Below are 25522 nucleotides of genomic sequence, written 5' to 3' on the forward strand. Positions count from 1 at the left end.
TTGAATTAATCTGCTTCATCTTTATATACAAATGAGCTGTAAAGGAGGCCGGTGTGCCTCATAAACACACAAGCTATGTTGCACAAACGATAAAACAGAAATGCATACAAACATTGGCTTTTAATACTTTAATAGTACTCAAACTTTTTTTTATTTTCACCCTGAAAACTCAATGCAAAACCAGAACTTGTTCATTCATTCATTCATGTGGTTTGGTTGCCACAACAACAGAGTCACTAATGCTGTGTTACCTGTCATGTGAAACCTGGTACAGACGTGTATCTGGATAGACTGAACATTTTCCCCTCTAGCACCTGTAATGTTAACTAAAAGATTCAGACAGCCATTCTGGAGTTTTGTTGAAAATCAATTAAGGCAAATTTTGTGTGACATGGTTTGTAAAAGGCTATGCAATCATACAGCCAAGTTCAAGAATTTGTACTTCACTGTGCACAAAATGTCAAAACATTTGTCAAAGTAATAAGTCTAACTGTCTACAACAATGCTAGCAGCCCTATGAGACTGAAATTTCATGGTAAACCAACAGTTGTCCAGACATTTCATTTAAAACCACAAATGTCAACCTCATGTTGGCACCAGAGAAAAAAGTCATGGAATCACCAGAGTCATTAGGATTCATATGTACAATATTTTGTGCCAATCCATCAAGGAGATGTAAAGATATTTTGCTGGATAAGTGAAAAGTCAGGGGAACCCATAGGTAGCCTATCTTAATTTATCAAATGGGCCATATACTGTATATCTTTACCAAATGTCGAGGAATTTCACTAAAAAACAAAAATGTCAACCTTATGGTGGCGATAAAGGAAAAGTCAGTGGACTTCATCCTCTGAGGACAATGAATTTCACAGAAGTCCACCCAGCAGTTGAGATTTTCCCGTCTGGACCAAAATGGTGAAGCGACTGACAGACCGAGTTATCAACAGTTAATATTCTACCAGTGCTCTTTTTAAAAATCTGCCATGGAGCATTAATTTATCACTATTATACTTCTGAGTACAATAACCTCCTTGTGTGCTCAATTTTGTTGGAGAGAGGGATGTTTTGTTATCCACTCTGATGTCATTTCACAGCAACATGTTGAATGCACCCAGTCACAATTATCCTGATGAGCAACATGCGACTGTGTGACTCATGAATCCTGTGAATGGGCATCACACGTTATGTGTGCTTCAGATCGGCTCCATAAAAGGACACAAGGAAAGCCTGTTGGCGGAATAGTAATGTTGGATTTGGTCCAATGAAAACAGAAGGTAAAATGTATATTTGTAGTGAATTTATTGGTCCAGCAGATGCAAAATCAACTATACAACATACTGTCCTCTCATGCATAGTCCTCAGGTTTTAAGAAGGTGCCTCTCGCTCCAAGCAGTCATCCAAAAACTACATAAAAATAAATAAAGAATATAATAAAACAGTTTTTACAAAAAACAAATTTCAAGTATCTCAAGCAAACATGTTAAAAGATTTACTGAGAGACAGGAGCAGCAGCTTCTTTCTCAAAAGATTATGCTTTCCATTCAGTCCCGACACATTAGTACAAAAACACTTATTACACACACGTTCATTAAAAGACTCCCAAGAGAGTTCCAAGTCATCTCCCATCCATCTCCAGTTATACTGTATGTACACTAACATTTACAAAGATATTATTAACAGCACGCTTTGTTGTAAGAAAAATATAGGTGCTTACATTTGTGCGCAGCAGACAATGACAGCAAAAGGAAATAAAAAGAAAATAAACTTTCCCATCAGTGAACAGAACTCTGTTTAAATGATCTGCATGTTCTGTAGCATTGAAACTAAACACAATGAAAAATAAATATTACATGAAAAGTAAAATATTGAAATGATATGTGAAGTAATTAGGTGAAATGTGGTGCCTCTCCTCCAGCGATTAAGTCCACAGAAATAGCAAGAGAAGCGGCGTTGGGCTTGCAAAACAAGCACTACAGGCACTCTACGGCAAAAATCACCTCCGTTACAGTGAAGTCATGAAAATTAAAAAGTTAAAGTGACACATAAACCAAAAAAAATAATAATAAAAATGTATCCCCACTGTGCAAAATAATCTCTTATTTTGTTGCATCCGCATACAAAAGAGTCAATTAAATTACAACGTTCTGCCTTCACACACATTTTAGAAAAAAGTGCACGTGAAAAACGCCAGTGCTTCCAAAGAAGTGCCAAAGAGTTTACAATGTAAACTAAATACCATCCCATCATCTCGTTAAAGCAACCATAATTACATGGTTGAAAAAGGAAGAGCTAAAAGTTCTATTTGGGTGTGGTCTCTCCAAAAAAAAAAAAGCTTAACCAGAAGAAACTGGTAATCCAGAGAACTGACTGAGCTGTGAAATATAACAGGAATGACTTTAGATTCGAAAGAGTCACAGTTTTCCTCTGAATCTGAATGAAAGAACGAATTAAACACAAGAGGTTTTCTAAAGTTTCCTTGAAAACACAGATTCATCAGTCTCAGAGGGACAATGGGAGGGGGAATTTACGAGTTTGGCTTTGAAATGAAATCGACCTTGAACATAAATATCTCACAAAATAGCTGATAGGACAGCAATTACATAACCATGGCCTGTTTTGAAGGATTAAAGGTACAGTAACTTGCATCCGTAGCGGACAAAATGATACAAGATTCATTCCATTAGATTTTACAGGCCGAGAAATATTGAAAAAAAAAATTCTCAATTTTGCGTTTCCTTGTTGTTTGAAGTTTTTTTCAGCGAATCTTTGTCAGTGATCCACTTTCTGGCCTCTTGAGTCACATGACCAAACGGTGCAATTTCATTGGCAGGACTGCAGGACGTCATGGCGGCCAGATGAGTTCCTCTTCAGGTTCTGCAAACACACAAAGACATGCACCAAAAATGTTAACACTTAATTCTGTATTAAACTATAAAACACGTCACATATGGCTGCCAGGACGTCAGCAACAACACAACTGACTCTTGCATAAACGTCCCCTGGCCAAATGATACTTTCTCATTTAGTGTAATCCCTAAACCACAAGTTACATCACCTGTGTTTCCTTGGGCCCTGGTTTGCTTTGATATTTTTAGAGGGCGTGAAAACTAGCGCTGAGTTCAGGAGTGTGTGAACAGGTTGCTGCAGCTGAATGAGCCGCCACCCAGTTAATCCTCAAGTGATTATGAATGAAGCTGACAAGATTCTCACACATCCAGTGGCGTTATCCACACTTTTCCACTGCGCCAGCAAAACTAGCGCCGACATGTCGCTTCCCCTCACACAGTCAATGGAGTTTCATGACTTTGTAGGTTCATTTATCGTACACACTTAAGCACTATTTGATTTTCTATGGTTATATCTGGAGGACACCCAGCTTTACTTAAACGGACAATATTAAACTGGCAATAAACACAACCAAATTAACAATGACAAGTCATTTCTGATCTACAAATGGCTTTCATTGTGGATCCAATGCGCTGCCATGTTGGACGTCCCTGGGTAATAACAGCTAGCAGCTCTTCGAAAACTTTAAATTTAAACATGCCTGTCTCTTTTGGACAGATAAATAATGATATAACTGTTTTTAATATAGTGTGTGAATCAATTTGTTAGCTGTGCTAAAAGCTGTGTTAGCTTGTTAGCAAGAAAACAAGCTAACACACCTAGCACAAAACTAATGCAACTAGTGGAAGCTAGCATTAGCATGCTACATTTGTGTCTTTGCTAAATGAGCCTGTTTGCATGTTAGTGAATCGCCCTAAGTTCCTCAATAACTCACATTATTTGGGAGTACAAACTTCTTAAGAGTTATTTGTGCCACAGCAACTTGGTTTAGTCTGGTTGGCAGATATTTAGAATATATTTGAATCAAATGTTGGGAGAGCTACAAAGCAACAGCAAAGCCTCTACAGTGTGTTTACCTTTGAAAGACTAAGAGAGAAACCACTTTCAGATAGTGGAGGCTGGTTCGTCTTTAAGCAGGACAAGACAGGCCAAAAATAAACCAAACACAAAGACAAGAACAGGACAGTCAGCATGAATCAGCGTACAATAGTAGTAGCATTGTAGTGACAACAGCAGACAGGAATCACAGGAATGTAAACTGGGAAGAGAAGAGCTTCCCAGGAGCAAATATGAATGCCTGTCTTTTTTTCCCTCACTGCCAGGAAACAGTGCTGCTACTCTTCAGTATGAGACATCATTTCCTATTAGTTAAGTCTAGAACACATTCACTGTAAAACAGTGTCCTAATAAGAACATACTGTCACAAAATGTTTTAGTTTACTGAAATATGTTGCATTTATCATGATAAATACTGATAAATGTGATGAATAGAGCTAATACAAGGTACATAAATGTACCTACTAAAGGTAAAATATGTAAATTTGCCAATATTTGTATAAACTTTTTTGCTTTTCTCACTTACATATTAGTGGGGGAAAGAAACATCAGCAGTGAACACCATGCAAATGAAGATGCAGCAACAGGAAGAGGATGAGATAAAAAAAAAGAGTGACACAGCCACAGATACTGAACAGAGTGAATACTTACAGGCAAACTTTGCCCAGCCAGTGCTGTAAGGTGCAGAGCAGGAGAAGGCAGCAGAGAAAAAGAAGATGGGAAACAAGTGAGTGAACATACGTGCAGACTCTAAAGAAGCCGTCAAAAAGGAAACAGATGGAGGAAATGTTTTAGCCTGTTTGTTTTATTTTGTCCCATGATGTCATAAATGTTGCTCAAGATAGTTCTGTACAGAAACAATAGCTTCTTATCAAATCTTCCCTGAAAATATACCAATTTGGCATGAAATATCAGCCTCTTGTAATGTGAAGTCTAAATTTTTGGGTACTGGCCTTAAAAAACCCACTGTATCCTAGTAACGCAGTGCTTGAAAATGTAAAAAAGTATGTTTTTGTGCATGTTTATGATGAACCCACCTGTCCGGCCAGGGCGAGAGGGAGGTGTGAGGGGCTGCACAGGGCCAGGGAAGCAACAGAAGGGGGCAGCTCTTGAATCGGAGCCTCGTCCAGGTCATCGATGCGAGGTTTCTTGATGTTTGACTCGGGGCTGGTCAGAGGAGTCACGCTGTTCCTCCTGATCAAGGTGCCAGGACCCCTCTTCACCTCCTGCAGGGGTGACAAAGATAACACTTTATCATCATACTAGACTTAAAACTCAGAAATCAAGCACTGCAGGGGAGCATTATGGGGACTGTTTTTTTGTAAGAACAGATTAAATGTGCAGTGTGAGAAATGTATCAGGATATCCAGTTCCTTTACTGTTAATAAACACTAGGATCTGAATGTTATACAGGATGTGACTTCACTTCCGTAGTTCCCAGTATTCAGTGAATCATGTATTACCTCTGGTCTGTCTCTGTGGGTGTTCACAGCTTCCACATTCAGAGAGATGGACTCCACTTTGCACCCATAGGCCACAGGGGTGAGCTTCAACACTGTATGGAGCGGACACTTCAGATAGGGCATCTCATCTGCAAAAAGCAAATCACACAAAAACATGTTGGATGCCACCAAACAGAGAATGACTGTCTAAATCAGAGGGCTTAATGGGAGTTGTAGTACTCACCTGCGCTCTTATCCAGGAAGTAGGCCAGCAGGCAGCGCATGACGGCCTGGTGGCAGATAACCAAGACATTCTCCTGCCTCTCCAGCTCCATGATGACTGACTCCAATCGCTGGACCAGGTCCTGGTAGGACTGCAACCAGGAAGGTGTGATTTTTTTATTAGTAAGTTGGTTTGAAACCACATCAGGAATCCTACTCCTCTGTATTTTGGGATTGTGAAGGTGTTCAATGGCTGTATACCTCTCCAGCAGGGTAGCGGTAGTAGTATTTATCTTCATCTCTCAGTGCAAACTCCTCTGGGAATTTCTCCTTCACCTCGTCGTACGTCATCTCCTCACACATTCCCTAAAAACAACACACCAAGTGTATAATATTTCAGTTCGGCAAAAACAAAAAGAGTTATATGGTGTAAGAGTTTATGTTAGAGTGACACTCACTGCGTCTATCTCGTTGAGAGCCTTCCACTGTTCGTAAGGGACTCCCAGATGCTCGGCGGTCTGGATGCTGCGACACAGCTGGCTAGTCCAAACCTTCAGATCCTTCAGCTGCTGCTCCTCTACAAACCGTGCCAAGGCAGCTGAAAACTACAGAGAGGGAACAGTATTCAAAACCTGACGTTTATCAATTCATCATCTACTCTCATCTACTCTCCTCTCTGCTACTGTTCCTACCTGTTTGCCGTGCGGCGAGAGGCCGGCGTCACCGCCCAGCCGTCCCTCCAGGTTGTCCGTGCTCTCTCCGTGCCGACACAGGTAGATGGTTCGGGGCTGGACGTGGATGTTCATCAGGTAGTAGACAATCTTACTCTGGATGTGATCTTGGATCCGGTTGACGAGGAAGCGGCGACCAACGTCTATCACTTTGATGAAGGACAGATCCCTGGAGAAAGAGAGCGAACAGGACGGGATGAGCCACTATTTTGTATTAGTTTGTACTGGACATGGCAGAATCAGTGCCGATGATTTACCTGTCATGCTGGTCAGGGTCCAGAGGTTGGTAGCTGGCTTTGTAACATTCAATTCTCCTCTGGAAATCCAACATGGCATCAGTCTTGTTGCAGTCCCGGTAGTCTGGACAGGACACCTTCACTTCCTGCACAAGGAGGAAGATTGTCAGACGGCAAATAACACGCCTGAAGCCAGAGAGTTTTAATACATTTCATGTTTTTTTGCACAGCACCGGGACGCATCATCTGTGACATCATCATTGTGACTTACCATGATGTTTGATGCGATGACACTGGGATCATCACAGACAGACTCGATGAAGAAGACCTGGGCAGAGAAAGGAGACGTTGTTGAAAGCTTCTGCACTGGCGGTAATGTCATACCTCAGGTCACCATAGTAACACTGACCTTGAAGGCGTTCTCGCTGCCAAACTTGAGGATCATCTCTCGCCTTTCCCTCGTCGTGTTTGTGGCATCGAAGACCTGAAAAAAAGATGAAGTGGCTTTGTAAGACGACGGGATGCAAAGAATATTGATTTACACATCACGCTTGAGGGCAGAATGTTAGAAAACGGGTGATGCACGACAAGAAACTCACCGCTACTTGGCCTCCCTCATCCTTTAAATAGGACTTGACATCCCTCAAAGCTGCTAAGGCACATTGCCTGAAGAACAAAGATAGTGGAGATGTTAATTTTGCTTTTTATGGTAAAAAAAAAACCCAACACAAATACAGTAGATTACTCTCATTGTGCGTGTGTGTGTGTGTGCGTGCGGGACTTACTGCCTGATTTTCACGGCACACTCATTATCAGGCTTGAAGAAGTCATAGGAGCTGTAATTCTTAACCGCCTCCCTGCGGTACTCTCCCACATTGAAGACTGCAAAAGAAACGCACACACAGGAAGAGGCAACAAGCATGAACATGATATCCTGAAGGTGAAAACACGAGTTTATGTTGCCTGGCAAAACACCATGAAAGAACAAGGAGTGTCATTGTGTAATTGATAAGCTGCAGAACAAACTGAGCAAGTGTTTAAATATGTGTGTGTGTGTGTGTGTGTGTGTGTGTGAGTGGTGTGTACCTTTGGTGGGCATGCCAATCCAGTTGAGGTAGCGTGTAAGTTTCCTGGACATGTACGTCTTGCCCCGAGCCGGCAGGCCAACCATCACAATGACCGTGGGGGGGTTGGCGAAGTGTGGGGCGCCAGCCGCTGCGGAGAGGGATGGCAAGGGAAGGGAATTGTCATGACAACAGGCCTGTTTACAAAAAAACACACTGAGAGGATCAGAGGCCAGAATGAACATCTTGTGCGCTGCCTGCAACCTGAGTCCACTACAACCAGCAGCCAGAGCGCTGGCACCGATAACAACTGGTCACCAAGAGCTGCAACCTGACTGAATTTATTTATTAAAATCATCTCTGCACATATAATCTCATTTCTCCCCACGCTGACTCACTCCCAGCGAGCACGTGGCTCGTGACACGGCCTTTATTTCCACCTCGCTGCACATCTGACTCACTTTTGCAAGCTTCAATATGACGGGGCTTCCACCAGCTAGGATGAGTTGTTTTCACTTGCTCAGATATACTATAACCTGACCCGAGGCCCATGGGAGATTTGATATCATAGATATGTCACTGCAGGCTGCTCCGTGTTGCCCTGGAATCCCACAGTGAGTGGGTGGGAGGATTTGACTCTACATGAAAAATATGCTCTGCAGGGAAGTGTAATGGTGACTAAATTGCTGCATACTGAAACATAAATTTGACTTTTTTTTTGGCTCAATTTTTCACTTTTAACGTCAAATTTCTCCAAACTTTTGGGCCAGGTGGGCAGACTCCTCGTTCCTCTCCATCACTGCAGTTGCAAGCATCAGCGGTGATCACGCACTAATCTTGTTTCCACAACACAGGAGCCACGATGCTTCAACGGAAAAATGGATCAAGCTCTTACGTGGACATTCAGACATCTGGTACCTCTCTCCTCTCCTCCATCCCCTTCATCTCATCTACCACATCCCTCAGGCCATAATTCGCTAAATTCTTTAGCTTTCCTCCTCATGAAAAACACAAATTATACAGTCAAACTCTGAATTTTGAATCAGACCTGAAACCATCACTGGGTTCAGAATCTGCCTTGTCTTCACAAAAGCCGCTTCATGAGGGAGAAGCAGCTTTCTTCTTTCCTCATTGATCAGTAAACCAAAGTCACCCATCAATAATCAATGAGCAGCAGCAGACGTGACCACAGTGAATCCAGGTCAACAGAAATCTCATCAGTCATGAAAAATAAATTAATGCCTTCCTGATCATCTAAAGGCAGAACAGACCCCTGGTCTCTTTTATAAAACGCCTAAAAACCTTTTTATTCAAGAAGGCTTTTAATCTTAAATCTTATTATCATTATTTAATAATTAACACTGTACACTTTGAGTTTCACTATGAATGAAAAGTGCAGTACAAATTAAATGTATTATTTCTCTCAGGAATGGGGCTAAAAGAAGCAGCAGCATGGGTTTAAATTTGCAGAGATTTGATCTGCGTTTATAAAAACTATCCAATAAAGCAGAAATAGAAGAGAATGGAGCTCAGTCACAGTTTAGGAATAAAATGTGATGATGAGTTGCTTCAAAAGCTGTTAAATACTTGTTTTTCCTCATCAATAATCTCTTCCCAGTCTTTTATTTGGTATAAAGCCAGAAACGAGGCCTCAGCAGCAGCAGCAGCAGGGTCGCACCATGCACAGGCGCTGCCGGCTGACCAATCAGAAAACGGTGCGCTTTCAGCTGCATCACGCACAGGTTGCGGGGCACTGTGGTAACCATGGAGACCAGAGCTTCGTCATGCCCCAGTTGGAGGGTCGTTACGTGCGGTGCGTGCTGATGAAGACCACTGATCTATCGATAAGTGAGGATGTGAAAGTAGACTATGCGTAGCTCTCCGGGGATTTTTTATTTAAAAAAAAAAATGAAGTGAAAAGATTAAAAAGCGCCTTTGAACTCCACAGAAACACTAATAAGTCTCCACGTGGTTGTATCAGACTACAATAAACATTTTCTTCATGTTGTGTGTTGCATGTTTTAATGTTGTAGCACTTTCAGATTCACTATGAATGAAAAGTTGGGTACAAATTAAATTTATTGTTATTAAAATTATTAATTATGTAGAAATAGTCTGTCACATACAAACGTATACTTCAGGAAAACTAGTATTAGATTAAATTATATTATCTATTCCACATAGAAATATATAAAAATATTATTAGTATTTACCTCTCCGGGGGGCCGGCTTGTCATCCTTAGTGGGAACCCAGATCTTTTGGATCCTGTTCTGGGTCAGCTCTCTGGGCATTCCTTAAAGACTAAAGAACCGTACAGGACACGGGAACCGAGTCGCTTAGATCCCGGGGAGGTGAAAAAAAACACCACGTCAAAAAAAGAGCCGGTGGCTGTTCGAGCAGGAGCCTCGTCCGTTCAGGCGGAGTGAACCAGGCTACTCACAATTGTGGACAGAGCGCGCTGAGCCGGGTTTATCTGCCGGTCTGCTGCGCACACCAGCTATTTAACCCCACCCGACCGGGAAACAACGTGACTGTGGTGACGACACACATACATACACACACACACACACACACACACACACACACTTACACACACACACACATAGGCAGCCACAGCGCCTCTCTGTGGTATTTATTGTTAGGATGATAATTTTAATTTCTATGATTAGGCTATATATTAGTATTTAGTGCCTATAGGTCATTTACTTTTTCAAATGAATCACCTCATTGTGTTTATCAAATCTGTATGATTAGTAGCAGTAATTTATAGGCTATTTCGTCTATATTTAAAATATTTAAAATTGGTTCATTTTCAAACATTTCGTGGCCATGTGTTGTTTGTTTTTATTGTTTTAAGGCTGGCAGTGGTAGCAATAGTCATGTTATTGTTGTATTTAATGTGTTTTCTACATTGAAAATGTTTCCATTAAAGATATTAGCAGTTGAAGAGAAATGGTGGTTGTGTTTATTAATATTAATAAATACTATTTTAGAATAATAGTAATCATTATTTTTATGACATGAAAAGATAAATTATTGCTTCAAACCAGAGCTGTTTTTTTTATATGATGTAGTTACATTTTATTCTAATTTCAACACATTGCTCAACATACAGTTGTGAGTGTGAGATGAAACCTGGAGGAAAAATGCAGAACTTCACACCACCTCACTCTGCTTCCTCATCTTGGATTGTCCCATTGAGTCATATTTAAACATAAGCCGATTTTGTATAAACTTACAAGACCACCGCATAGACTAGACATGTTCTCATTTAAGTGTACTGAAGACTCTTAAAGGGAAATGTTGAGGCAGAACCTCTCCATGATGAATATATTAAAAGAGGCTCAGCAGAAGATAATAAATGGCCTATATAGTCCAGTGTTTGGTGTTAGTACTGTCTGTAAAATGAAAAGCATCTGGACAGAGACTAAATATAACAGCTCACTGTGTTTCTGCTGGTTTGCAATTTCAGCCTGAGCCTCATGAAGAGTTAAGATGCATAAACAGACCATCTGATCCATTACTCTTCGATATTTTTCAAACACAATCTAAAATATCAAACATTAAAAAGCTGTATGAAGGTCACAGAATCCTAACGGAAGAAATTTGTTATTTGCTGGTGACTTAAAGTTTATCTATGATGCTCATTACTGACTTTATCATGACCTCATTCAAAGTTTGTCCTTTTAATTTTTGTTCTATGAATCAAAAAGTGCTGTATGTGAAAAGATTTATTCATTAAACAATAAGGGACTTCCATGCTTTTATGTTTACAGGAGTCATATATTTCCCACAGTGAAAGGCCTTTAAGTTTGGCTTTACTATAAAAAATATTTAATACTTTAGCTTCCTCAACTTTTTACAGTGCACTGAAATTCCTCCCTTGCCTCAGTTCGGACTTACTTGCATACTCCCTGAACTCTCTCCAACCTTTACGAAAAACCTTTATGAAATTCAAACTGATTTCCTGTTACTACCTCATAGAGTTTGTCATTCAGAGTAAAAACCTCCCTCTTGTCGACCACCTGAAGATAGTTCAAAGTTTTAACTGGAGTGAAAAGAAACTTGAACTTGTACAATCAAGGTCAGGTTATGATCTTTCCACCTGAAGGATTCAGACGTGTCACAGTCCGAATTCTGAGCTGAGAAACTGAAGTTGTGAAACCAGACGTGGCCTGTATGTGTTGTTTGCCCTGATAGTAAAACACTTTTAAACTTTACCTTAGATAAAGCTGATTGAAACCCACATGCAGTTTCTGGGTCTTTAGAGGATGCAATTATCACATTCCTTCAACTTAAAGTGCAAATTCAACTAAGATTTTTAAAATTCTGTTATAACGTCTTATTGTTTTCTGATTTTTATTCTGTCTAACAAATGCTGAGACTTGGACAGTGATTTACTGTGGATAATATTTTGTCTCAGGAGGATAAACTGCTTGTCTGTCATTGCCATGTTTCCCTAAAAATAGATGTTAATCTAAACGGAGCTGTGCTGGTTGAGTTTAAGGTAATTAAAATAATATTTGTGAGGACAACACTTGATTAAGCCTTGAGTCTGTAATGACATTTACTTTGATTGACATCTTTCTGGACACTTACTAGGGCTTCTGGTTTGTAAGTGAGGTTTAGAGTAGAATCCAAGGGGATCAGACTATTGTAAAAATTATGGACTATTATTATACCAGTACATACTTGCACAATGGACAACACAATACAGCGATACAGGATTGCAAGATTTACTCTGTGGTCTCTGGAACATCCAGTAAATGTCATTAAATGGAACAAATCTGCTGTGACTTTTAAACAAAACAAATTGCACGGATTGTTTCCAACACGTCATCTTCAAATATTCACCCAGATCTCCTTTGTACTTTGGTGTAATTGTACAAATTTTCACCATGAAAGGAGATTCACGGGGGAAATTAGAGAGAATATATACTTTGTCTTCTTTCATTTTCAATTTTCTTCGTGAGAACAGGCAGGAGGGAGAGACTGTGATGGACCAGGGTCAAATATAATATAATAATATAATGTTTCATTCTTTTTTTATGTCAACCTACTGGTTGTTTAAAATGCCTTCAATTTAGTTTACAACAGTGTGTCTAGGATGATTTAAAACAATAAACGACGGAGAAAGGTTTGTCTTCCTTCCAAACATGGACTGCACAGTAACCAGAGAGATTTCAGGGTGTTGCATCAATTCAAAATGAATCATTGAATTCATTTATTCATTGTTATCTGTGTTGCATGCTGCAGCTTTTTTCAAAACGTGTAAGACCTCAGGAGAAACTGGACAACATATCCAGGTCAACCTACACACCTCTATGAACATACGGTGACCCTCACAGACACTTTAAACCACACGTATCGTGACCTCTCGACCTCGTCAAACCGGCTGGTATGTGGGTCAGGGTTAAATAGGCTGCCAACAGCCAATCACATTGCTCTGGTGTGCTGTGCACGTTCAGAACATGCTTTCACCATCGGTCTCCTGCCTGGTTCCCCACATATGTAAACATACACTGTTGCTACAGGCCTGAATGGAGCCTGCTCTTACTGAAACCCTTGCAGTGAACATCCAGGCAGCAAAGAGGATAAATCTGTCTGTACGTTTTAGTTTGTTACTCTCATATCTTCAAATTAAATGTATTTTTATTTGTGCTCTTATCCTGTCAGACTAGTACTAGATTAAATACTCTTCTGAGCTGGTCAGACGTCTGTTTTTACCAGCTTCTGCCCATTGGCTCATATTTCCTTGACCTTTGACCCTAGTAAACCTGCAGCATGAATGATGGAATGAAATCACACAAATGGGTCTCTCTACTGTTTTCCATTTCTCCACCCAACCTGTTTCTCGATCAGAATTAAGCCTGCTCCGGTGGGATCCCTCCTGACGTTTTTCACTGGAACCTCTGGGGGCCCTGAGGCGCACTTACATAAGTTCTGAATGAGGCTGGGGCTGCTTTCACTGTCCCAGTCCCCTTCCCATAATCCATCAGGGCTAAGTTAAGACTCTCAGGCCCTGGAGACCAGTTAACACTACTGTGGAACTGGCGTTATGTCAGACGAAATTCAGAGGGAAACTAGGCTTCTTGGATAGTGCAAGCTGCTCTATAACAGGATGTGCTGAAGTATGGAGTTTAATTTATTGTTTTGCGAGAATGTGTTTATACCAGGATGGAATATACATCACTTTGAAACTGAAAACAACCGCAGCCTAGTCAGCATGACTAGGCTGATTTCTAAAAATGGATTTCAAAGAATCATTTGCTATACGGACTTAATGTTCAACTCAGATAACAAACAAATAACTTATATTTGCATGGCAAAATGATACATGTATGAATACAACAGTCGACTAGACATAGTTTATACCCTTTATTTTTTCTTGACACAAAGGTATTTTTCATCACAGGAAGAAAAAAAACATAACCGACAAGGTGGACTTACTACATTCACACTTCACTGCTGTTCAGGAAATATAAAAAAAGGTTTATGTACAAGTGGAGAGATCATCTGTGTTCATAGTGTCAGTTGGTGCTGCACATCAGACCTGCTCGCCAAGGTCCAAAACCCGAAATTTGTCTAGATTGTAGAAACAGGCTTTGACAACTCGCCCGCCGAAATAACGTCCGTTCAGATCCACCACAGCTGCAGAGGAGAGAGGAGGTTATGGTCAGACTGTACGCAATTAAACCCCATAAAGCCTTCTTTCACATACTCTGGCTTGTGTTTGCAGCATGCAAAGAGATATTTGTGATAAAGGTCTGTGACTGCAACCAGACAATCTCTGTGATCAGCTGGTGGTTTCTTCAGTTTCCCCAGAATGCCTTTTAACAAGCTCCTGTGAAGGGGCTTTCACATGCATGTTCACAGGAGGGTGTAAGTAAACTGAGAAAAGGTCGCTATATTTTTTGAACGATGTTGTGTCTATCACTGGAGCTGAGAATCTAACCTGTCTGTATCTACTATGCATTTCCTGTTACTGTGGGTGTAGAGACTGGTTTCTATATGACTCTTCAACAATACAGTTCTTAATGATTTGTATGATAAATAAAAGGGGCACAAAACAACAGCTCCACAAAGACACTTCCTCTCTTTGGTTAGTTGACGTCAGAAACACTGACAGTTGATTCATAGGCTAACTCTTTACTGTTCTTTCAATGTCATTCTTTAACACAGCACTAAAATGCTGTTTATGACAGTTGATTGTTTTGCTGTTGATATTTTCCCCTCTGAAGCAGTGAGGACATGTCTCACGTTGTGCAAAGAAATGCTTTGATTTGTGTGGAACAAACTGTTCCAAACTGAAAGAAAAACAACATTGCTTTGGCTCTCTCGCTTGGACCTTCAGAGCTGTTTACACCTTCACAACTGTTTACACCTTCTGAGGCAAAATATAGATGCTGTCTTGAAATCCGACTCCTCACACACACACCGAGGTAACGTCCCTTTAAAAAGGAGATACACAGTGCTAATTCTGTTCTGACCTTATCAATGAACACTGCGATGTTTGTGTGTGTACGCCCCGATCCAGTAACGGGTCCCATCCTTTTTCCACGAAGGACACTTGATCGCTGCAGTCAGCACGTTTCCTGCCTCGTCACAGTACTTTTTATTCAAAAACTCCACAGTGTGCCGACACTGGACGTACAAAACACAACGTGTGTGTGTACTTTACATTGTAGTGATTAGACTGTGTGAGCCTAACGTGACACTGTGATACCATTTAGCTGTAAAACTCATCAGATTTCCAACATGTGTTATTGTACTGTATTGATTATGGAGACAGTACGATACATTTTTAAAAACTTTTCAGAGTTTTAGGAACAGCACAAAACAAAACACTTTCCTTCCTGGCAGTGATAACATGTTTCGGCATCATCATCTATAGAAAAAGATGATGTGGTGTGATAATTATAATCTAATTCCGTATCGTTCTTTGAGCGTCTGTCCTGCTTTCTGAGAGCTGTGATGTAAGCGCGGTTCTGACGGGGGGCCGCAGGGAGACGGTTGGGTTGCTGGGCCGCGTGTGATGTAACACCGCAGGGAGTCCAGTCTCACCTTGTTTCTGATCTGGGCCGACGCAATTAGAATGGGACACACTTTCACCCACATTAATAGAGCAGTTATACAATGGTAGGGAGAAAGTGATGCAATTACATGAAGTTGACCTCCCATCAACAGCTGCTTACATATGCAGACGCAGAGCCAAGACTAACATTTTTTGAGACGACTTGACTTGATGCGGGTGTTCTTAAAAGTTCTATGTGTCAAATGACTGTGTCGCTTGTTTCTTCTGATGTGTTTAGGCTTTAAAAACTATCAAATGAGTTCATCTATAAGCCTCATTCGGGGTTGTGGACATGAGACAACAAGTAAACACTGACCTTTGATGGCTGACTCCACCCTCTCGAACTCCAGAAATATCCTGACAGCTTCGTCGTCCAGCACGTCTGCAATCTGAGAAGCAAAGTGTGTTTGTGTGATTTGTTTCTGTTTGATTCATAAATGACTTCATCTGATCAAACCTCGTCATACGCTCCTCTCACCTCAAAAATGACACATTTAACCACTTTGCCGTATTTCTCGCACTCTTCTTTCGTCTCTCCCTCCAGGTCTTCGTCCACTTCTCCTCGGCCCACCATGTTCTACCAAACAAACGCACGTGTGAGGCCTTCTTTCACACTGATACTGTTATATGACAGCGTTAATTTGATCAGTTCATTATGTACGGGTCTAATGCACTGAAAATGCCTTGACTCTCCTTCACAAGTTCTTGTATTGTTTCTGTTTTCTGACTAGAAGACATAAATGATCAAAAACCAACAGAAAGAACTCATTTGAGATTAGCTCAACTCACGCTAGGTTATTATCATTTCTGGTATCAGATCACACTACGTGATAAGTTTTTCACCATTTTTCCTGTGTTGAAACATTAAATGTGAACTGTGTGGTCACTTTTGTTGAATAATTAGAAAACGGACATCAAGAGGACTAATATTTCATGTTATTCAGTGATACTGATCCGATCAAGAAAGCTGCATTTCAATTTTTCCCTCCAGAAAACTGTTTTGCAGATGTGGTTAGCATAACAGCCTAAACTATTTTGCATTTGTTTATTTGTTTATTTCACAGAAGTTCAGAATTGTCCAGACATACCCTCAGCAGGACCACTTTGGTTGGGTTTTTGAGGATCTCTGTGAGCGGGTTCGCCTCTGACTTTTTGGAAGAGTCCGCTGGTTGGACGGAAACAGAGTTAAAGGTTATGTGTGGGGTTTTTTTTGTTTTTTTTTTCCTCTAAAAAGTATATTTACTAGCTGCTGTTGAGCTGGATGAAGTAACTGGAGCAGGTTTAACAATAAGTTTTATCATATCATGTTGTATTGCTCAAGGCAAAGAGCTGGATTCAATACACACGATAACTCAAACTATTCAGCCCATCTTTTGTTCAAAAGCTGTAGAAAAATGCTATGAGAGCTGAGTGATATCTACTTTTTCTGTCACGTCTGGCTGGCTTTTATTTTCATATCTTAAGGTCAGAAACTCTAAGTGGGTCACCTGGGTGAAATACAATTATTAGTATTCCTGAAAAACTGAGCAGCAGAGGGATAAATGCCTCACTGAAGTGAACACTAGAGACATACTGTATGTGTGTAAATATATATATATATATATATATATATATATATATATATATATATATATATGAGAGACACATGTACACACGCAGTGCATATTACATCTTAACTTATCAGCTCGTCCCTCCAGTCACTCAGACACTAAGACACTGGTCCCTAAACTGGGGATCAGCGAACATAAAGTGTCCACTCCAATTACAGAACACTGTGAGAAGGTATAAAGTGACTGTATTCTCATCTAAACTCTCATCCTGTACTGTGCAGAGCTGATAACAAGGCTTCCTGCTGATTGGTTGTAAAGCCTTTCAAAAAAAATCAACTCAACAACTAAACCGAAGCAGCGATGGAACTGGTGTTCAGCCGTGACATCTAGTGGCCAAAAGCAACTGAAAAACAAGTTGACTCACTGTTTTCAGGTTAAAATCACTCCATCCTAAACAAAGATATTTATGTCATTTAGCAAATAAACACATCTTGTTAAGCCACTTCATCTCTAGTTTATGTGCACTTAGACATTTCACCTCTGTGCTCACAGTGATTGCAGCTCGTAAACAGCCTTTTCTCATGTGACTGATGACACCGATAGGTTAAAAGAATCGGGGGAAAAAAAGGCTAAATGCAGAAGTAAAACTTTCAGTAGATGCAGGCAAGTCTGAATCAGAAGCAGAGCTGTTAGAGAGTTAAAGTAAGTTTGGGCTGAGAGCAAACAGCTTGCCTTAGATCTAAAAACCACTTCCTGCGGAAACTGTAGACAGAACATTTCAAAAATGAGCGCAGGTTGCAGCACTGGCAGAGATGTTGCATAGAAAACAAGTTAGGTGTGGCCGTTACTAATACACATCAAGCAGAAAAACTCTCCTCACAAATGAAGGTTTGGGTGGAAGCATCTCATTTTCAAACAGACATAATGCATTGCTGCTCTCAATATGGTAAATGGGTATGGCAATAGATAAAAACATACAGTGGGGTCCAAAAGTCTGAGACCACATTGAAAATCTTATATTAAACCTGGAATAATCAGAAAGTTTGAGGATTCAGAAACATGTAAAAACACAATGAGTTATGACATTCTGCGCTATTTCTATTTCTATTTGTGGCGCTGACCAACTTAACTCCTTTATAGAAAAGGTCAGATGTGTTCAGATGACACTCAGGTGGATTTGATCTACTCATCAGAGGCTCTTTCACCAAACTCAACTTGCAGCCAGTTCATATTTATAAATATGGCCGTGCCTCAAGTTTACTAAGTAGCATTGTGATTATGGGAAACTCTGGGGCTGTTTTGCTTACTCTGGAGTTGGATATCTACACCAAAGTGACTCCACCCTGAGCAAGAAGAGAAGTACTTCCCCATTCTTCAGAGACATGCTGGAGCCTCTGGTTTGCATATTTGTGAAGAAAGATTCATACTGCAGCAGGACAATGACACCAAATACACCTCAAAGCTCTGCAAGAACTACTTGAAGACCAAAGAGTCCCGACTGTCACGATCTTTCCTCCACAGTCACCTGACCTCAACCTCCCTGAACATTTATGGATGGGCACAGAGGGGTACTAAGATACTAAGATATTATCATTTGTAATGAAAAAAACAGTGTTACATTCAAAACAAATGCAAAATAGAAGTATCTTGATCTCAGACTTATGGACCCCACTATTCAGAGATAAAACACATGCAAACAAACACACACACACACACACAGTAATTGATATGTATGACAGCACAATATGTGTATGGGAGAAAGAAAATGGGAGTGGAGGCCAACCTGCAGAGCCTCCGCCTGAAGTCTCAGCAGCACCTGACTGGCTGGACCCTGCTGCTCAGTCACACACACACAAACACAAACACAGCCGCACACACACACACACACACACACACACACACACACATAAACAAAATGAAAAAATACAAAGATGTGCACACAAAGTCACATAAAAAAACACCTCACAGATGCTAAAATGACACTGTTGGGATGTCAGTGACAGGCGTAGAGTGCAAATAACACGTGAAAAGATCGACACTTCTGTTGCAACGAGGTGACGTCATAAGCGCCGGAGACGATACGAGCTAAGGTCCGTTGCCATGCAGCTGACAGAGAAATGACATCAGATCAAGCAGAGTGAAAAGGCGAAAAAAATGGGTGAAGAAATACAGAGTGCAGCATATCAAGCGGTGATCGTGAGAAGAAAACTGTAACAAAAAAAAAAAAAAGAAAAAAGAAAAAGGCACACAAAGGGTGTACTTACGTTTTTCTGCGGCGTCGCCTATGATGATCTTTCCGCCTCTCTTGCTGGTCTTCTCCACTGACAGCGCCGTGCTGAGGCCTTGCTCGTGCTTCCCCAGGCCCTGGCCTTCTTTAAAGCCGTACTTCTGCATGATTTTATGGGCCACTGTTCCTCTGCGGGGGAACGGGAGAAAGGGAGAAAGAAGGTTTTGGATTTAAAGTTTGTCCGCACTGTAATTTACTTCACATCAGATTTCTGTGTTTCGATATTTCCTTTCGTCGCGACACTATTACGCAGTGCGTTATGTGCGTCGCACTCACCCCATGTTGGCCAGGAAGGAGCTGGTTGGTCCGGGCGGTGAGCGTGGCCGGTCTGAGTCTTCATACATAGGCGGAGGGATGGCAGCCTTTGAGCCTCTGGCAGGGCGACCTTCATCCTCGTAGGGGTATGAAACGGAGCCTGTTGCAGAAACACACAACCACTAGTGAAGTGTAGTGCTGCACCGAGGATTGGAAATATTTTAGAATAATTATTCATGTTAATAATAATTAGAATATTTTGTAGGTGATTTTATTTGTCCAATTTCATAGTCTGAGAATGATTTTAGGCATAGTAGCAAGAATTTAAGCTGACATGGTTGTTCTTTCATTTCTGCTACTGTAACATCACAGCAGCTTTGGAAAACTTAACTTCCTCAATTAAAATACAAAAATGAAGAAAATGCCTGAAGAAGGTTTTGACTGAAGAAGACTGCCTTCATTTTTTCCATCCTCGGGACTCTGCACTGAAGTTCACACAGCGTTTATGTAAACAATGTCGCCCTCTACTGGACAAACTCACTGCTAATTAATCAAATGATTAAAATCACTCCACAGAGACTGGTGTTAATATATCTCCCTTTTTTCACTCATTCAGAAGATGCACAATGTAATACATGTTACAAGCCTTTATTACCATCTAACATAACAATGTGCCTTCCTGTCATTTCACACAGGATTACCGTGAAGTCTGTTTTTGGCCTTAAACGAGCTTTTTTCTGATATTACTGTGTATTTATTCCATTGATGTATAAACTCAATAGAATACTGTTTCACCTGAGAGACCGTCTCACTTACCGTCTCTGTCCACAAGTGATGAAGGAGGAGCGATGGCTGCTCCGCCCATACCTGAGAAAGAGAGAAACAGAAACACACAAACAAAAGCCACCATGTGATAAAAGCAAAATTCCACACAGTCATACAATTCAGTGACTCTTAAGTATTAATATAGTTTCTGTTTTCCTTTAAGTCACAGTCAATATGAGACTCTTGCAGTTGAACATTCTCAAAAAAAATGGTTTCGCTTCCTAAAAGTGTTTCATGATCGGTCATTTGAGGACATCTTGGTTTTAAAATTAGATGATGATAAACACTAGCCTTCAGACTGTAACATGAGTTTCTATTATTTGACTGAGATACATTTTTTAATGATCTGTTTTGACTTTGAGATTAATTTCATTTGTTAATCAGTATCAAAACATTCCAGTTACAGGCACTCCACATGTAATAATGGCATAACTTTAACCCAAGCCATGTCAAACACTCACTTCGTTTCCTCCGCTCTTTCTCGTACTCCTCATCCTCATCTGAGTCGCCCTCTGCTGCCGGGAACCGAGAGAAACCGCTTGGAGCTCCGCCGTCGTGCCTGTCTTTCCTTTTCCTGCAACAAACAGAGACCGAGATTTAAACAGGAGTCCTGTGTTTCACCAAAAATTCAGTACGATGCACTCTCTCTCTACTTTCCTACAGTTTACTGTCACGTGACAAGTAACTAATCCTTGAGAACTTTTCTTGGTTTGGACCCACATTGCGGCTGCAAACTTGCGTCATGTCTTGATATCACAACAGAATAAGACCACCCTGCACCAAAGATGAACCAATAACTGACGGAACTGCATCAAATAACGCTCCGTATCATTCTGCTGCATACAAATATTAGAAGAAAAACCCTGACATGTTGCAATTATTTCGTTCTCCTAATTTATAGTTATTAGTGCTATTCCTATTTGCTATTTTTCTATGAAGGCCTAAACGCACTGGGAGCCATAACTGACGCGCGTCAATTGATGCTCTATGGCGCACTGCAAGCGTCAGATTTGAAATTCCAACACCGCAGAATCAACACAAATTTTGTCCTTGTATTAACCGCTAGTTGGATTTAATGAATGAATGAAAAGGAGAAATGCAGAGGAGGAAACTGAAACTGAAACTAAGAGCATCTGTGTCCACAGTAAATCATTTGTTGACTGTTTGATGGTTATTTACTTGAGCGTTAAAACGTGACTGAAATAATCAGAATATAACTTTTTATTTCTGTCATTCAGAGGTTTTGTTCTCACTACCGCTCGCTCTGCTTGCTCGACCACCGCCTCTCTCTCTCTCTCTCTCTCTCTCTCTCTCTCTCTCTGTCTCTCTCTGTCTCTCTCTGTCTCTCTCTGTCTCTCTCTCTGTCTCTTTGTCTCTCTCAGCTGACTTGCACTTCCTCTCTCTCTTTTTCGGCTGCAGAGAAAACAGCTTTGGGCGCTGGGTCCTCATTTGGCGCTCCGAAATTCGAAACAAGGTCGGAGTAGGCGCGTCAAGGCAGTTTGACGTGCGTCGTAACGCTTCTAGTGCGTGTTCGTCCATTGAACGCAATGGGTGTAATTCAAAACATGCGCGTCAGACGCTTCCAGTGCGTTTAGGCCTTTAAACTTATAAATTCTCTCTTGCTGTTTTTTCATTTGCTTTGTGAGCAGAGTAAACGAGTACGGCTGTACTTTTCTCTCTCCTCGATCTCCTTCTGCCGCTCCTGCTCCCTCTGCCGCTGTCGCTCCTCTCTGTGTCGTTTCACCACCTTCTCATAGTCGTTGGGGAACATCGGGTCATACTCGTCTGCTAGCGGGATTAGCACATCTCCAGATGAGAAACCACTGGGCACCGCGTCCTGAAGGAACCACAGACACACAGGAAGTCCAAAATATGAGAGTCCACAACCTCACGCACTGCTCTGTATCATATTATGAACAATATGTTAGCCAAGATCCAGTTGAATCAAGTCAAAAACAACAACAACAAAAAAAAAAAACAGGCCACTTGAAACAATCTAAGCATTTAATAAACTTAAAACACCTCGATTTCATTAACTCTGATGACCAGGTTCACTGAATAAGACAGACCTTGAGTCCAGCAGCAGCATGTGGAGGAGTGTCTGTGATCTGTCTCTCATCACTGGAGCCTCCTCTCTTTAGATCAATGACAGGAGCCAAGACAGTGGTCTGCTTCATCCGCTGAGTCTATACACACACACAGAGACAGTCAATGTTACCGTCATCACTCATCAGCATTAAATATCTTGTAAAGCTCTGAATATAGCACAGGTAGTTATCGTCGGGTCATGTGTTGCGTTTACTGCCCTGGAAAAGGAATAAATCTTTGGGTTATTAGCACAACGTCGCCTCTCTGTTGTCTCAGTCTTATTTATAGGCTTGGGCAGTATCAAGGTATACCAGGGTATTTAGAAATCCTGAAGGTATGATTGTCAATACCATCAAAAATACAGATGCTCCTCTTTCTATTAAATGGAGATGCTGTATTGAGGTGATGTATTATAGTGCACAGCACGCACCACCAGAGGTCAGTCTTTACTGGTGGAACAAGCAGCTGAGCTGAGAAAGATGGTAACTGTGAGTGGTGGGGATAACGCTGCAGGACTAGTAATAAAGACAAATGCCTCTTCACCAGTTTGGGAGTATTTTGGGTTTAGTCCCGATGAGAAGCCAAAAGCAGTTTCTTAGCCACATGATTTTATTCAACTGCCGGTCTGCCACCACCACCCCGCACATCATCTCTGTTCAGCTCACCGATGTGTCTGTATGCGCATATTAGATAAACAGCATTGTAGGCTAGACAATGTCATACATGCCACAATGACTTCTATCACCAGTAGCTCAGCTTTTATGGGTTTTTTTTGGGTTTTTTTTACACAAAAACCGTCATATACTGTATACACAGGTGAAATGTCAAGATATGAAGGTATGAAAAAATAGATACCATCCAAGCCTTCTTACTAACGCTGCCAGCAGATCTATGAGAGGCACAACCTGAGGCTACAGTAAGCAGTGTTGTGATATTTATACTTGGTGGCATTTCTTTTCTGTGAAACTAATGTACTGTTAATAAACATTGTATATTATCTGACTATTTCCTCCTCTTTTAAATATTTCTTTCTTTCTTCTTCAGTCACAGATACCATGAAATGTATCGTAGATTCTTTCTTTTCTTAGTAATATATCATGTATCACAGAATGTCCTTTATTGTGATATATTGTTGACGTGGGAAAAATATTGTGATAGTATCGTATTGTGAGTTCATCTGTGATTCCCACCCCTTCTCTACTCTGGTCATGCATTCACATATTTACCCAATCTAGTGCATGCTGTAACACTTGTTTCATGTGCCTACCTTGGCCTGGGTCAGAGCCGCCTTCTTCACCTTCAGCTGGGACTGCAGCAGCTTGAAGTTCTTGGACCAGCCTTCCGTCTTAGTGTCACTGGCAGCCACGCCGAGGTCATCATACAGCGACATAGCTGCCTGTCAGAGCCTCTGTTACCTGCAACCAGACAAGTTTCCTTTAATTTCAGTTCTGCAATACTACGAGGTGGGAACCGAATTGCAAAGGCTAGTTTACCTCATTTTTTTAGGGTTTATTCATTAAATGCAACGACATGCCCAAATCATTTGTTACTTATATACCTGTATGTAAGTAAGTAACTTAATACCAAGCAGGCCAGGAGAAACTGGTGTTTCGGTTTAACGAGTGACCGTGTTAACTGGTGACTTTCAGCCGAACGAGACCGTGGTTGCCGTGCAGCTGTCGCAAAGCCTGGAAGCCTGAAATTATCTTAAATTGAATGTTCAACGCAGTATATATATAGATATGTCTAGTCCTTTTTTTCCTACAATATGTACATCAAACGGTGTCGCCAACAAGAAGCATTAACATTTATTGAAGTTACTTTTAATGTGGAGAAAATATAGACTAGCAGAGCAGCTAGCGAATACTGAGGAACTTGCAATTATACATGTTAATTGGTTGAATATGGGCCACTTGCCGATTGAAGATGACTGCATAATGTCTCAAGATAGGCTATAGCTGCACTGCCAACTTACAGGCTACGGTTTATTTCACACATTATAAGAAACGTTACGAGAAGTCGCGTCTTGCTTTAACTTACGTAAATGTTTAGCGTAGATATTAAATACAGACGAGTATGTAAATTTGATGAAAGTAAAATAATTACAGGCTTTTAAGAGGACATGTACGTGTTCTGTTCGTGTTTTCAACAGCCACAGTCGCCAGTTAAGTCACCAGTTAACACGGTAACTCGTTAAACCCAAACACCGGCTACTAGCTGACATTAGCTAATGCTAACATAGCTACTTAACTGAATGCTCCTGAACGAATTATGTTAGTAATAAACATTAGAGCATTTTAGCCTGTTTTCAACCTAACTTACCAGTGTTACAGATATCTGGACATTAACTAAATACAAGAGTCTATCATATAAAAAGGTTTAACAGCACATTTGATGCGGCTCCTTGCTGTCGGTGGCGGAAAGCAGCGGCACAACAACAAAACTATCTAACCCGACCTAGAGCGACAGTCAACGACACTTAACGACATTTTGCGCTCTTACGCCACCTAGCGGCCGGCTGACTTCATCTTGGTTGCTACAGCGTAGAATATGTACTATGGATGTTTAAGAAGAGCTCTTACAATACATCCATGATATGTACTCGTCTCCTTGGTACATCGTAAAAATACGCGATAAATACTTTTGTTGTGCTGCGACACATGCATGAATAATAATTAAGTATAAAAATAAGGCAATCTGTCAACTTTTTTCAACAAGACATCATAAGTACACCCTCTGTCGGCTCATATTGGTCCATATTTGTTGGAGATATTTGTTAGTAAGTTTGTTTTGTTTTGTTTTTGATACCCTTGAAATTCACAAGTTTTATCCAACTAGTCATTA

The 25522-nt window shown here is 40.8% G+C and overlaps 2 protein-coding genes and 1 long non-coding RNA gene across 7 annotated transcripts; 1 reads left to right on the forward strand and 2 right to left on the reverse strand.

Moving 5' to 3' along the window:
- Positions 1 to 1280: 1280 nt before the first annotated feature.
- On the reverse strand, positions 1281 to 10445 carry pfkfb3 (6-phosphofructo-2-kinase/fructose-2,6-biphosphatase 3). 4 transcript variants are annotated; one of them, XR_006094011.1, is made up of 15 exons: positions 9812 to 10445; positions 7621 to 7749; positions 7320 to 7416; positions 7134 to 7200; positions 6944 to 7018; positions 6806 to 6862; positions 6556 to 6680; positions 6260 to 6467; positions 6026 to 6172; positions 5829 to 5933; positions 5590 to 5719; positions 5367 to 5494; positions 4941 to 5129; positions 3924 to 4577; positions 1281 to 2874 (listed from the first exon to the last, which is right to left on the reverse strand). XR_006094011.1 is itself a non-coding variant. In XM_042403719.1 (15 exons), the coding sequence occupies exons 1-15, from the start codon at positions 9888 to 9890 to the stop codon at positions 2868 to 2870; spliced, it is 1566 nt and encodes a 521-aa protein (XP_042259653.1). In that variant the 5' UTR covers positions 9891 to 10445; the 3' UTR covers positions 1281 to 2867. The 4 variants fall into 4 exon arrangements, 3 of the variants coding, with proteins under 3 accessions (XP_042259653.1, XP_042259652.1, XP_042259654.1); XM_042403719.1 differs by having other exon boundaries at positions 4555 to 4577; XM_042403720.1 differs by lacking the exon at positions 1281 to 2874 and having other exon boundaries at positions 3920 to 3974; positions 4555 to 4577.
- Positions 3056 to 5043, forward strand: LOC121891014. The gene is made up of 3 exons (XR_006094012.1): positions 3056 to 3501; positions 4437 to 4630; positions 4953 to 5043. It is a non-coding gene; the product is annotated as an uncharacterized LOC121891014 (long non-coding RNA).
- Positions 10446 to 13962: 3517 nt separating the features above from the next.
- On the reverse strand, positions 13963 to 25135 carry rbm17 (RNA binding motif protein 17). Of its 2 annotated transcripts, XM_042403895.1 has the most exons (13): positions 25001 to 25135; positions 23946 to 24093; positions 22660 to 22776; positions 22261 to 22427; positions 21052 to 21164; positions 20582 to 20632; positions 19787 to 19925; positions 19488 to 19639; positions 19007 to 19057; positions 16762 to 16838; positions 16152 to 16250; positions 15990 to 16062; positions 13963 to 14250 (listed from the first exon to the last, which is right to left on the reverse strand). In XM_042403895.1, exons 2-13 carry the CDS (start codon positions 24066 to 24068, stop codon positions 14147 to 14149), a joined length of 1266 nt encoding a protein of 421 aa, XP_042259829.1. In that variant the 5' UTR covers positions 24069 to 24093; positions 25001 to 25135; the 3' UTR covers positions 13963 to 14146. The 2 variants fall into 2 exon arrangements, with proteins under 2 accessions (XP_042259829.1, XP_042259830.1); XM_042403896.1 differs by lacking the exon at positions 19007 to 19057.
- Between the last annotated feature and the right edge of the window lie 387 nt (positions 25136 to 25522).

Source organism: Thunnus maccoyii, chromosome 23, assembly GCF_910596095.1.
Source record: "Thunnus maccoyii chromosome 23, fThuMac1.1, whole genome shotgun sequence".
Lineage (NCBI taxonomy): Eukaryota > Metazoa > Chordata > Actinopteri > Scombriformes > Scombridae > Thunnus > Thunnus maccoyii.